This window comes from Etheostoma spectabile, chromosome 6, assembly GCF_008692095.1.
Source record: "Etheostoma spectabile isolate EspeVRDwgs_2016 chromosome 6, UIUC_Espe_1.0, whole genome shotgun sequence".
Taxonomy (NCBI): Eukaryota; Metazoa; Chordata; class Actinopteri; order Perciformes; family Percidae; genus Etheostoma; species Etheostoma spectabile.
The window spans coordinates 16,663,394-16,676,016 of NC_045738.1; the positions used below are offsets into that span (position 1 = coordinate 16,663,394).

The 12,623-nt window shown below is 41.2% G+C and overlaps 1 protein-coding gene and 1 long non-coding RNA gene across 5 annotated transcripts in view; one reads left to right on the forward strand and one right to left on the reverse strand.

Annotated features, from left to right (window-relative positions):
• otud7b (OTU deubiquitinase 7B) overlaps positions 1-12,623 on the reverse strand; it is a 43,909-nt gene that overhangs the window by 11,499 nt on the left and 19,787 nt on the right. For 2 of the 4 annotated variants that reach the window (XM_032519225.1, XM_032519224.1), the window contains exons 2-6: positions 4,472-4,683; positions 1,914-2,084; positions 1,485-1,712; positions 917-1,018; positions 389-516 (exon numbers count right to left, since the gene is read on the reverse strand). In XM_032519225.1, the coding sequence (XP_032375116.1) occupies positions 389-516; positions 917-1,018; positions 1,485-1,712; positions 1,914-2,084; positions 4,472-4,556 (714 nt within the window). In that variant the 5' untranslated portion in view covers positions 4,557-4,683. Of the gene's footprint in view, positions 1-388; positions 517-916; positions 1,019-1,484; positions 1,716-1,913; positions 2,085-4,471; positions 4,684-12,623 lie in introns of all 4 variants that reach the window. The other 2 variants (XM_032519223.1, XM_032519222.1) reach the window with 1 other exon arrangement.
• LOC116691533 (uncharacterized) overlaps positions 2,792-12,623 on the forward strand; it is a 15,766-nt gene continuing 5,934 nt past the window's right edge. Inside the window, exons 1-3 of the long non-coding RNA XR_004332500.1 lie at positions 2,792-2,853; positions 6,872-6,877; positions 11,931-11,934. This is a non-coding gene — a long non-coding RNA (uncharacterized LOC116691533). The remainder of the gene's footprint in view (positions 2,854-6,871; positions 6,878-11,930; positions 11,935-12,623) is intronic.

A 12,623-nucleotide genomic window follows, 5' to 3' on the forward strand; every position in this document is an offset into this window, starting at 1 on the left:
CCCGCCCCTTATGTATGTAAATAGAGAGAACAAACAAATTAGAAACACCTCTCAATATAATATAGTCCAGTAAACCCTACAACACCATCTTTAAAAAACACATAAAACTAGATTTGCATGAAACAGAAAACTAATAAGTGAGCTGTGTGCATTTGACACTGCAGATGTGTGGGCAGCTATGCGCAGACATGCTGGTATAGAAAAGAAGGTCAAGGCTTTGACTTGTCCATTGTCCCTGTTTATTCTTTCACTATTTGATCAAATGAGTCAAACAAGCAACATTCTCAAGTTCACAAGCTGCTCCACGGTTTAGACTATCACTCCCCTCATACAGTTATCACAGAGTTAAAAAAATGTCATAGAGAAATGTGCAGCCTATATAACAGACCTCTTTGTTCTGCTGGGTCTGCTGCCACCTCCATCTGCGCTTCAATGCCTCTCTCTCCAACCCGTGATCCATCAGCGCATACAGTGATTTCCGTAGCATCAGGTCCCGGTCATGAAAACCCCACATACCTGCATTAGAAAATGTATTTAAAAGACTTTTATTATTTATTTATTCAACAATCAAAAAAAATAAATTAACTGTAAACCAGTGAATGAAAAGCTGAGTTTGTTCCTGTTTTTTTTACCTATGAGTATCTTTTTTTAACAGAACAGGTTAATCACATGAATATTACTTTAATATCTTCTACCCAGGAGCACAACAAGGGCTTGAACAATGCCTGCACATTAGTTAGGACATTATTAATTTCCTGAGCTATGGCTCCTAAGTGGGCCACAAAGGCTAAGTGCACTGCAACATTGTAAAATAAAATTAGGGCTTAAACCAACAATGAAGCTCTCTCAATAAATGCTAATGGAGTGTGAAACTGCACAGTATCCAGGTCTTGTTTGAAAGGTCTGTGATACTCACCAAGCGAAGCAGCATGTAACAGGCAATTTCCGTCTCCGCTTGTTGCAAGAGGCAGCAGATTCTGACAGTTTGAAACCACTTTCGTCCACCAGTTCAGTCGCCCTGAAGGCAAATAAGAAACACTTAACTCACCTGTTTATAATACAAATATGGCACAGTTTTAATTCAAAACAATTGCCGTAGTACATCACAAATGGGAAAAATAAAGATGTTTTGATGATAATCATATTGTTGCTAAACTGGATTTCCATGCTGACAATGTGCAAACACTTTCACATTATAAAAGGCCTTTATCACAGTAGACATTTCACTTGTCAGAATAAGAAAAGCCCAGGAGTTACAAATAACAATGGCTCTGTTCCACAGTGAGCCAGCAAGCATATCATATCAGGACCCTGAAACTGAAGCAGCTGAATGAAATTTAGCTATCAATAATGGGAATCGACTGTAAACCTTTCAGTGTAGTAGCCCGGCATCTACAGAGAAGGCATGGGATGTCATAAAACTAATATTAGCTCTTTTTTAACCAGCAGGCCTTGCGTGCAAATGCTAGATGTGTTCTTCTCACCTGCATGCTCCAAGGCCACCATCATCGACTGCTCAATAAGGTCCCTCTCGATGAAGCCACGGAAGTCATCCCGATACACGGTGAGGTCTGGTAGCTGGAAAGTGCACAGGGGCGTGTCCAGAAGTGGTTCACTACTGCTACCTCCAGTGCTTGAGACATGAGAGCGGGCCAGCGACACGATGGTTGAACTGGCGTGGGAAATGCCCCTCGACAGACGCTTTTCTGTAGCTGCTAAAAGACAATGGCAGAGGATGTGGAGAAAAGGTATGTAAGTATATATTTTTTACAAACTACATTAGCTATTGCTGATAATTGTCTGGGCCTGCTGTCGAACACTTAAAATTGGTGTTATGTTCTCATTGAACACCACTTACTGAGCCCAGCACTTTAAACTAGTGTAACTAACATCTCACTTGCTGGTGGACTCACCTTGCACCACATCCTCTTGGCGGTGGAGTATAGGCCGCCCTACCCTGGCCATCTCCTTTTCGGGTGGCAGATAAGACCTGTCCTCTGCGATTGAATACGTCAGGTTCCCAGCATGCACCTGTCTTAGCTGCTCAAAGTCACTGAGGGCAGCAGTGAAATCCCAGTTCTTGCCTAAAGACAGAGAGATGGATAGTCACCAGGTCCAGCCTGACATCCTGAATCTTGTTCCTATTTCGAGCGAATCTTTAACACATCTTTAATGAGTTTAAATATTTACCATAAGTCAATGCAACCATAAACTGTCTTATCTTATGTGAAGGCCACTGGCCCATTTCTCTACTTGGGTAAATATCAGAATTTGGAGCACGTCTCCGCTTGCTGACTTGCTGCTGTTCACTGCATTGCTGCTGTTCACTGTATTGCATTGCACCAATATTCTTATCTGCAACTTGGGTTCGCTGCTAGGCAACAGGAGCCCTGTTGACTCCAGATATACCTTCCTTCTGTTGGTGTATCATAGCCTAATTAACAGTAACAAGACAGAAACCCTGTTTTCATCTGGTAGTAAGATCCGATCTGAGTGATTGGATCACAAGTGGACAGCTCTACAGGTGAAAACTCTCTCAGGAAACACTGCAAACGGATCACACAAAAAAAAAAACATTTTGAGGTGGTCTGAGTCGCATGTGTCCACATTCTAACAACAGTGACAACAGGAATGTGTCCTGTGTATCCAGTATTTCTCATGACACAGAAACCACAGAATGAATTCTGTGTTTTGGATGTTATTATCATATTCAGTTAATGGTGTGTCGCTGTTTCTGTTCCTGCATGCTGCCTGATCCCATAAAACCGGCTGTCTCGAGCTCTCTGCAGAGTTACACAGTTTCTATTATGAAGCAGCAAAATCAGGAAATGTTGGGTCTTCATCAGCAGTAACGTAACTCGATTCCAAGCAAACATGAAAAGTAAAATAAAGCACATATAAACTAAACTTCAAACCACAGACATTCCGTAGAAGCTACAAACAAACTCAACACACAAAACGTTCGTTCTGTCTCTCCTGCACATGTCCTGCCACCCGTCAGTAGATCTCCTTATGTCGGCACCCTTTAATATAGGCTACAGTCTGTGGCCGGCACAAAGACTGTGGGCAGCGCTTTTTCATTTTTCACTTGATTTATGTAAAAGTAACAACAGACATTATAAATACATACATAACCAGTCTATATTATTGCTGGGCGGTATACCGGTTCACATTGAATACTGGTGTATATTTTTGTTGTGGTGTGAATTTTTAATATACACAATGTTCGGAACGCTACGCTGCGCCGCTGACACTGTTTCAGACGGACCCTTTTCAATGTAACACACATGGTGCGACTGAAGGTGTGGTGGGTGCGTCACTTTGCGACAAGTAGCATACAAGATGCTAACGAGAGACTTCTGTTATGTCAATACAGTAAAAATGGACCTACTTAACAAATTTTGTTTACTGCTGGCTACAAGTTAGTAAACAAACACAACAAGGTTGTCAGTTGAATGGCGTTTTGAGCTAACGTTAGCAATCAAACAACCATAGATAGCTAAAACGTTTTTGAAATGATACCCAGCTTCTGATATTGTTTGTAATGAGAAAACTTTATTATTTCATGGATTTCACAAATTTCAGTATGACACGTTACGCTGTAAATCATTTGAATCTCAGCATGCAAATCTGCACTCGACTTACATCTGGGAGTGACAGTGAGGGTAAACAACAGCAGTGTTCTGGTGTCACACAGAGCCATAGAGAGACTGAAGATTGATAGGATAGACATTTAAAGTTCTGAAATCAAAGCTGCAGAACTAGTAGAACATGAGGACACAGAAGAACTTGTTGTGTCTGTAGTTACCTGTCATGCTAACGGTAGTCGTCACACTAACACATTACTCTGCCGTGCTAACATTACTGTCACCTCAAGCATGCAGCAGAGCAACGAACAACCTACGGTCCCGCTACAGACCATCGAGTAAGACGAGTTCAGAGCAATGATTAAAACACTTTTTGAGGTGCAGAGTTTTCAAAACACAAACGGACAAGTGAAATAGAGCGTTTGGTAAACGATAATGTCATCTCCTCAACTTCTCACATGCCCATTGTTGCTTTGTGTAATGAGCATGCGCTAGTATGTACCAGAAAGATATGAGAAAAAGAATCTTCTTCTCTGGTATTTCAAGTATTGTTGATGTAGCCTTTATCACCACCTATTGCGTTTGGAGTTTAGAGATATGATTTTACATTCTGACGTGGACGGAGATATTTTGTAACCAAAGTTTGAGTGGACAGAATACTCTTTTAAAACAAAGAAGAAGAATATTGTTGTTTTTTAAATGTCTGTAAACGTCTAGACAGAAACTAAGATTTTCATGACTAATCCATTTATCACTTCATATTTACATTGTTGTATTTATTGTGTAAACTATTATACTTATTGACGTTGGACCCACTGTATTATTTCACAAGGATAGCAGTGATTAAGACAATTCTAAAACCAGTGGTAAAATGAAATACTCACCCTCTAGCAGATCTCTGGCCAATCCTGGTTCAGCTCCAGTGGAACGGACAAAGTCGGACAGGACTGCGTCCATATCCACGGTCATGTGATCATGAATTCACCAGGTTGCGGGTTGTATCCGGGCAGAAAAATAAATTAAAACGCAGACTCAAGGCAAGGGCAGGGGCGAGGGGGAAGCGGTCCTCTACTTTGTGCTACTCTACCTGCCACACCTGAAAAGAGAAGACAGATAAAACACAATTAAAACCTGCCGTTATAAACTCATCAGAAGTGAGCTTGAATGTTTGCAACAGTGAATGAGAGGCACAAGCTGACATAATATCCCTGCTCAACTCCTTTTCAAATGCAAGCCTGTTCTGGCTTGGTTACTTTTGAACTTGACATCTTTGCGGTCACCCAAGACAACAGCTGTGGCACACAAAGGGAACAGGTCTCACAAACAGTTTGCTTAGATTTGCATTGAAACCCATTAAAAGTCAAATGGCAACACATGGAGGTTAGCTGCTGTCAGGCGTGTGAAGTTTTTCATGTGGGCAACTTGACTGTGTGGTTTCAGTCTTCATCCTGTTTTTCTAAACACTTTTTTTCAATTAGCTGTTATGTCTTATTTCCACATCTGGACTTCAGACCAATGTGCATGATTACCGTCTTCGGATATGAACTTTTGAATATGTAAAACAGATACGATTTTATTTTCTACCAGAGAAACAAATCATGAAGGGTCTAAGCAGAAACGTGTGTAAGAGAACGCAAGGGAAGTGAAGTGTTAGCAAAGATAAAGTATGTTTTCAATGTAAATCAATTGGAGATTAATTAGATCAGAAACTAATACCAAATGCCAATATTTGCCTGTTTCTGTTCTGGCAAAAATTCTGATTTGTATTTACATCATCATAATTAACAATGGTTTTAGATTAAGACAACAGTATAGAAATATTATTTATTTCAGGTAATTGGACCTCAATGTCAAATATATTTTAAAGTCAAATTTGTTGGAGCCGTATGATATGAGGAAACCCGGTACTCTTTCAAAGAGGCCCCTTTAAAATCAATTAGACAATTTAACTCTTCAAATTTCAATGGCTATACAAAAGAACGGCATCTGTTGGGAACTGAAATCGATACAGTAAAACTATCTAGACTGGGGGGGGGGGGGCAGCATCAATAGGCCGTTGACACAAAGGGCAAATCGATTCACGGACAGACAAAAAGCATGAATCAAAGTGGCTCTGGCTAAAAATATATGCTTTTTAAGGCCAAGTGAAAGCTAAAAGCCTTATTTGAATAGGAAAGGTATTCTGAGCATACATGCACTTTTTAAGCAGTGTTTGAACCACATCCAGACAGTAAGACAGTTCCAAGCCTTGTTCTGTAACGTGTGTCCTTCCACAGCACTTTGCTCGGTCAGTATACTACGTGATATAAACCTCTGGTACATGATGAACTTCAAATGCAGGTCAAAAAGCTAATTAAATCTTTCAAGATGTTCCGTCACTATCAATCACTAATATATTTGTTTTGTAGAAGAATTTCTTTTCTTTTTAAATAAATCACCCAACATGTAGTCAATGTTCTCTGGGCATTACAATAACATAATTGCTGTGCACAATGGTCAAACGATCCAGTCATTACACTGCCTTGAAGTTCATAAACTGCCTGAAACAAATTTGTCAGACTTTTTTTTTTCTTCTTTTTTTAATCTACCTACAGTCATCTATTCCCATCTGTCCCATGGCTCATCCACCACCCAATGTTCCTGCCTCATCTCTGACTCAGTGAACCCTCTCCACTGCGCCTGATGAGTCACGAGTTTACTCTTCTTACACCTCTCCATCCTTCTCCCGCTTCATGCTCTCCCTTCCTCCCTCAGTTTCTCCATCATTATTACAGTAAAAGCCACAAAGGCATGCAGGGGAGGAAAAGACTTCAGTGCAAAAGGCCTTTCTCTGCCTGCAGAGTATTTCTAGAGCGTTCTCTGCAAAGTCAGGCATTCAGAAGTCTCCCTCCCTTGCAGGGGCTCCTAACATTCTTGAAGTTTGTCAATTCTGAAATATTTAGGTCTACTGATCACAAACACAACAACTTAGAGATGCAAGACTGTGGTCAGTTAACCATAGCAAACCCACAGGGTATCAAAACAGACTTTGACCCCATTCAGACTAACACAGTGGTGTGGGTTAGACTCTGTTCTGACCGATAATAGCACTGCATCAAAACACACTGTGTTGGAGTGAGCGTGTTGCTATAGGTACCAGAAGAAGACGTGATACGAACCAGTCCAGAAAGTCCAGTTTGTTCTCAGACTAAAAAAAAAAAAAACAGATGTACTCCACTGAGGCAGGTTTAACAATTTATAGTCAAACTTTGTCAAAGCAGCAATCATTTTCCCCTCATACTCAGTTAACAGTTTAATTGGCATGATGCTATTTAAAGTGGCATACCGTAAAAAAGGTATCAGGTTTAATAAGTGCATATTTTTGATTAAACTGAAGCTGAGCCAGGATCAACTTTTGTATTGAACTGACGTGCTTTTCCTTTGCCAGAGCCTACCAATAAACACTAGTTCAGTAATCTTATTTAAAGAAATGAGAAGCCTGAGTTTTTTTTTATAGAGCTATTGTTGTAGACATATGGGATTGGGGATTATTAATATTAGGGGTGGGAATTTGAGTTTACTGACATTTAAACATGTAACCCTACCACTTAAATGAAAAAAAGATAGCAAGCAAGAGAGTACAGAGAGTAAGACCGAGCAGAGAGCATGGCTGCAGAAGTAAAACTGTAACTAACCTTTTTTAGTAATTGTGTAATGAAATTCTATGTAGTTGGGTTTAACATTGACAAGAAAGAAACTCAGTTGGCGACGCGGGGCTCCATAACGAGGCATTAACTTGTGACACCAGTCTCACATGAATAAGTTCAACGTGAGTGGCTTGCGTGACGCAGTAGACTTCAATCACACATGCTTCTACTATTTAAAAGAGGAATTATAGTATTATACCTCATCTGAGCCAGCACTGTTGCCAACTGGGATATAGGAAAATATACCACTTCCAATAAAGAATTTTTTTTTAATTAATTAAAAGAAAATGTCAAATAAATGTGAAAGTCCTAATATGAAAGTCCTTTATAGTTTGTAAATAACCCATCAATAGCAATGCTGGAAAAATCACTGCAGTATGAATTATTATCCGTATAAATGATTATTGGCCCGACGGTTTTAGTAGAATCGAGCCTCTGCTTGGACCTCAGGGTGCTAAGTGTGTATGTGTCTTGTTTGCAGAGCCTGACGGATATATCGGCGGGAGGATATTATGGGCCATTAGGCTTTTTCCTAACTATTGGTATCGGCATTTATAATGGCTGATAAATGTTTGTGTTGTTTTTAAATATTAATTTATCAGAATCCTTTAAAATGACCTTATGTATTGATATCGCCCTTTAAAGTCCTTAATTGGTCGGGCTCTACTTGTTTGTTTACTTAATAGCTTTTGATAAAGCTAATTTACTGGTTTGATTATTCTGAGAAACGCTGGTATTTGGCCTATTGACTACAAATATTGGCACTGACAACACAAGGCACTGTGAAAGGGTGATAAAAGTGAAGGGCTGTGGACAGAATGTACCAACACAGACCAACAAAAGGCTGACTGTTGTCACTCGGTGCTTGTAACATCAGCCATTCCTGTGAACCCACTCTGATGCGTTTGATATAACATCACATTGCTCTTAAAAAAACAACAAAAAAAAGAAGAAGAAAAAAGAAATTGTCTTTGCAAATGGCCCGATTGTTTCCCACAAGGCCTCTGTTGTTAGGGCACTGTAGATGCTTACTAAATAACATACTATTCTTATCTGAATAATAACTATTAACCATAGTCTATTTTTGACAGAGCCCGAGCGCGTTGCACAGTGCAGATCAAGCCGGGCAATGGACAGGGGGCTGAAGCACCACGAAGCGCTGTGATGTATTAATTCTCGGGCGAGCAGAAGCTTGGCTGTTTGCGCATTTTCTGCGTCGGTCAACAAAGATTCTGCTCCTCCGCTGTTTTCTAATCACACGTTGAGCTGTCCGTCGGGCACATGGCAGCGCTGCCGCCTCCTCTCTGAACCCAACGCATCCACACACAGCCCTGCAAGACGCACCGGTGGGACCAATGAAAATGTTTTGTCGCTCTTGACATTGTTTTGATCCATTCTGGAGCCCCGTGAGAGTATATTAGCAAGTCTGATTAGCCTACATGAGTCAAGCATTATTAAGGAAGGGTGTTGCTAAATGCCTTGGTTATGGTTATTTTTTTAAACTGGTGCAATACAACAAAAGACAGACTTAAACGATGTTTCACAACGTGCAGTCATTAACACAGACAACAGAAAACCAGTTGATGACATCAAACAACAGTAAAAGGTGTGGTGGGCCACAAGTTTATCAAGTTCAAAGCAAAATAAGGTGTGTATTGTGAACCTTTACCAAAGCTAAAAATTATAAATTGTCTTTTCTATAAAAAGTGTGTGGGAATTACATTAAAGGCAGTGTCTAACTCTAATGTCGAGGCAGCCTAACAGCAATGACACGTTCACACCTATAAACCAAATATAATATACCAATATAAATTACATTTCATGCTGTCAAAAAAAAAAATATATATTATTTGGTGGACAAAATTCTAAATTTTGCAACATGCACAAAAACAAATCCATAAAAGAAAGACCCTGGGTGGATTACTGGCTAACATTAACAGCGCTGCTGCCAACATGGGGCGGTCAGTGATTTGTGTCTGCGATGGCTGAGCTTTTGTCTGGCAGGAGGGCTTACGTAACAGGAGCTGCTGACAACACGTGGGTGCTGAGCTGAGAGCTGGGGGAATGTCCTGGATCACTGAGGGAGACAGAGAGGTCACCACAGCCCACTGCGTCAGCCCTCGGTGGGCTGAGAGGGTTACATTTGCTGCTGGGACTGGGGACACAAGTTTGTTTTGCTGGCCCTTTGATCATTTATGAAGGACACATTTTTATACTCTTCTTATGGAATGCAAGCCTTCACATGTGAGATGTTACCTAGGTCCACACCAGGAGAAACAGGGTACAAATGTCTTCTACTGTTGACCAAATGAGCAGCTGAACTGGTCAAAGGCGTCATCCTCTACCAGGGGAGGTCAACAAACCCAACTCTTAGCCAGACAGAGAAGACAAGAGCAAACTACTGTATATGACTCAGCCAAAAACGCAATTACTCCCTAAAGATAAAGACACGAGTCGGTGAAATGAAGAGATGTGTAAAAAAAAATCACAGAGCTACCTGAAATCCACAAGAAATAAGCACAAAAACAAGTTACTCTGTTGTCATTACTACTCCAAATACTTTTTTTCTATTAACACTTTTTTATTCTATTTAATTCAAACCTGCATTTCTTGTCTTGTTTGTTGTTGTTGATGTCATTGTCTTTGTTGTTATAAAGTCCAGACAGGATTTAGTAGTGTTAGTTCAATGTGTTGTTATCAGCCTGGGGTGAGGTCATTACCCACTGTTCACAGCAAACCAAGATAAGGAACATAAGGAGAGAAACAGACAATAACATGTATAACACACAAGTGGCACAACTGAAAGATTAGCCCTTTATCCTACAATGTGCAAAAGCTGTTAGTGCTCTAAATGCTTTGTCATGCTTTACGGTCTAGGTTTACCCATGCTAGGTCACTCAATTGGGCATGACCTAAATTATAAAAAAATTTAATATCTGCTATGCAATTTGTTTGGGAACCTTGGAGGCAGCGGAAACAAGTTGTTAACGCAACATTAACATCACATTTTAAGTTTATTTAGCCAACTTGTTAGCAAACGGTTGTTTATTTACACATCCAGCAGTTACTAAACAACATTATCATTCATTTGGATTCCTTTGTTTGTCCACATCTCATTACATTGTTTTTATTTCCACTGACTCCTGTGGGAAATTATCTGGTTATTTAGCTGGTAAATGATCCATTATGTTCCCCAGCTAGTGGCTCATTTTATCTGTCTGCTGTGTGGTTCTGAGCAGGTAGCATACAGAGCAGGCAGCGTACAGAGCAGGTAGCATACAGAGCAGGCAGCGTACAGAGCAGGCAGCGTACAGAGCAGGCAGCGTGTCAGGCTATAGAGCAGGTAGCATACAAGCAGGTAGGTACCGAGCAGAGCAGCATACAGAGCAGCAGCGTACAGAGCAGGCAGTATCAGGCAGTAGCATACAGAGCAGGCAGTATACAGAGCAGACGTACAGAGCATAGCAGGCAGCGTACAGAGCAGGCAGCGTACAGAGCAGGCAGCGTACAGAGCAGGTAGCTTACAGAGCAGGCAGCATACGGAGCAGGCAGTATACCGAGCAGGCAGTGTACAGAGCAGGTAGTGTACAGAGCAGGCAGCGTACAAAGCAGGCAGCGTACAAAGCAGGCAGCGTACAGAGCAGGCAGCGTGATTATCCTGATTGGATGACTGGCTGCCAGTCAAACTTCTTGCTATGTCAACACATAATAAAATAGAATTTAAATGCATCAAGTTGTAGAATGTTACAATGGTTGATGTTGTAGTCTGGCTGTTAGGGTTGAACGATATTGTGTTTTAGCATTGATATTGCGATGTGCGCATGCGCAATAGTCACATCGCAGGACGTTGCGATGTTGACGCTAATCCTTTTTTGCTGCTTGATAGAAAAGTAAACTTTCACCGTTCTCTTTTTACATGATTATTACTGTCCGACCCTTCCCCTTTAAGACAGGTAGCCATGTGGGCAAGTTGTGTATGTGACGTTAGTCCGACGGGTAGGGTGACCACCTGCTAATAAGCCCAAGGGGGGACAAGTGGTATGTTTCTGAGGGACAATGTGGGACACTGCCTGGCGCAGCGGTGCCCCCCCACGGGCAGACTCACTGATACTGGTTTACCCATTTCTAGCACATACCACCTTACATGGTGTATTAATAATGCCCTATGCCCCTGAACATGTGTAACTGCTGATGTAAGCTCATGAATAGGCCAACCAATGTGTATTTTTTTCTAAATAAAGATTAATATTTTGAACATTCATACAATTATAATATAATTGACAGATGCACTTCCACTTACGATTTACTTTAGCTATTTAATTTTATTTTTCATTACAATTTATTCACTTTAAATACATTATAATATAAAATTATAGGACTAACAGGAATTGTAGTTGCTCAACAGGAACAGTTTAAACAAAAGAGTCTTGCCAGTCTTCCTTGTACCCACCTTCTCTTTCTAACTGGTGGGGGGTGGGGGGGCCTCAGACTGCTCAGACTCGGGCTCTTTCTCCATTTTTTGAATTGGAAAGCGCGTTCCTAAAAGTCCCTTCCCAGTGTCTGGTATGCACGTGCCTGCGCTGTCATGACAACGAATCGGAGGGATTTTAACTATTTGGCTGATTTAAAGTCCTATTCTGGACATTCTGGCTGTTAGTGACGTTTAGAAGTCAGAGAGACTAAATCCGTTCAGATCACAGATCATCTCCAGTCTGTTGTTAATTAAAATCAGCAACAGATCACATGTAGAACATTCTGAGATCTACAATTAAAACTAGAGACTGTTCCAGCTGATATGTGGGTCTGATTATATTTTATTAAATCGGAATCGCACCACATTGTTAAAGTCCCTTCCTGTTCTGGAATCGGCTGGAAACTGTCCGACTTTACCGCAGCTTTTAGTGTCACCCCCCCCCACCCCCCGGCTGCTGCCGCCGGCTCTCGTCTACTTTACAGGCGCAGTTCATGTCCAACGAGCCTAATGTTCGTTTGGCTGCCTCGGGCTCCAAGATAGAGCGAGCAACTTTTTTTTTTTGAGCAAGCGTTGATTATGCGTGACACGGTCTCAATTTGCGGGACGCGTGAATTGGGCTTCAAACGCTGTGCGCGCACGCGCTACGCGGGACGGGTGGTCACCCTACCGACGGGGGTTATTGTTATGGGAAGTGAGGCTCTCCATGTGTTGAAAAGTACCGTAGGAAGCAGCTGCCACTGACACAGTGATGCACATAGTTTTCGATGGGTAGTCAGTGAAGCTACAGTAGTCAGTGTTTTATGTTCTCTGCAAATACAAACTAAATCACCTGATTAATGCAACATAATCGCAATGTCTCCCGGCCATTTTCCCCCG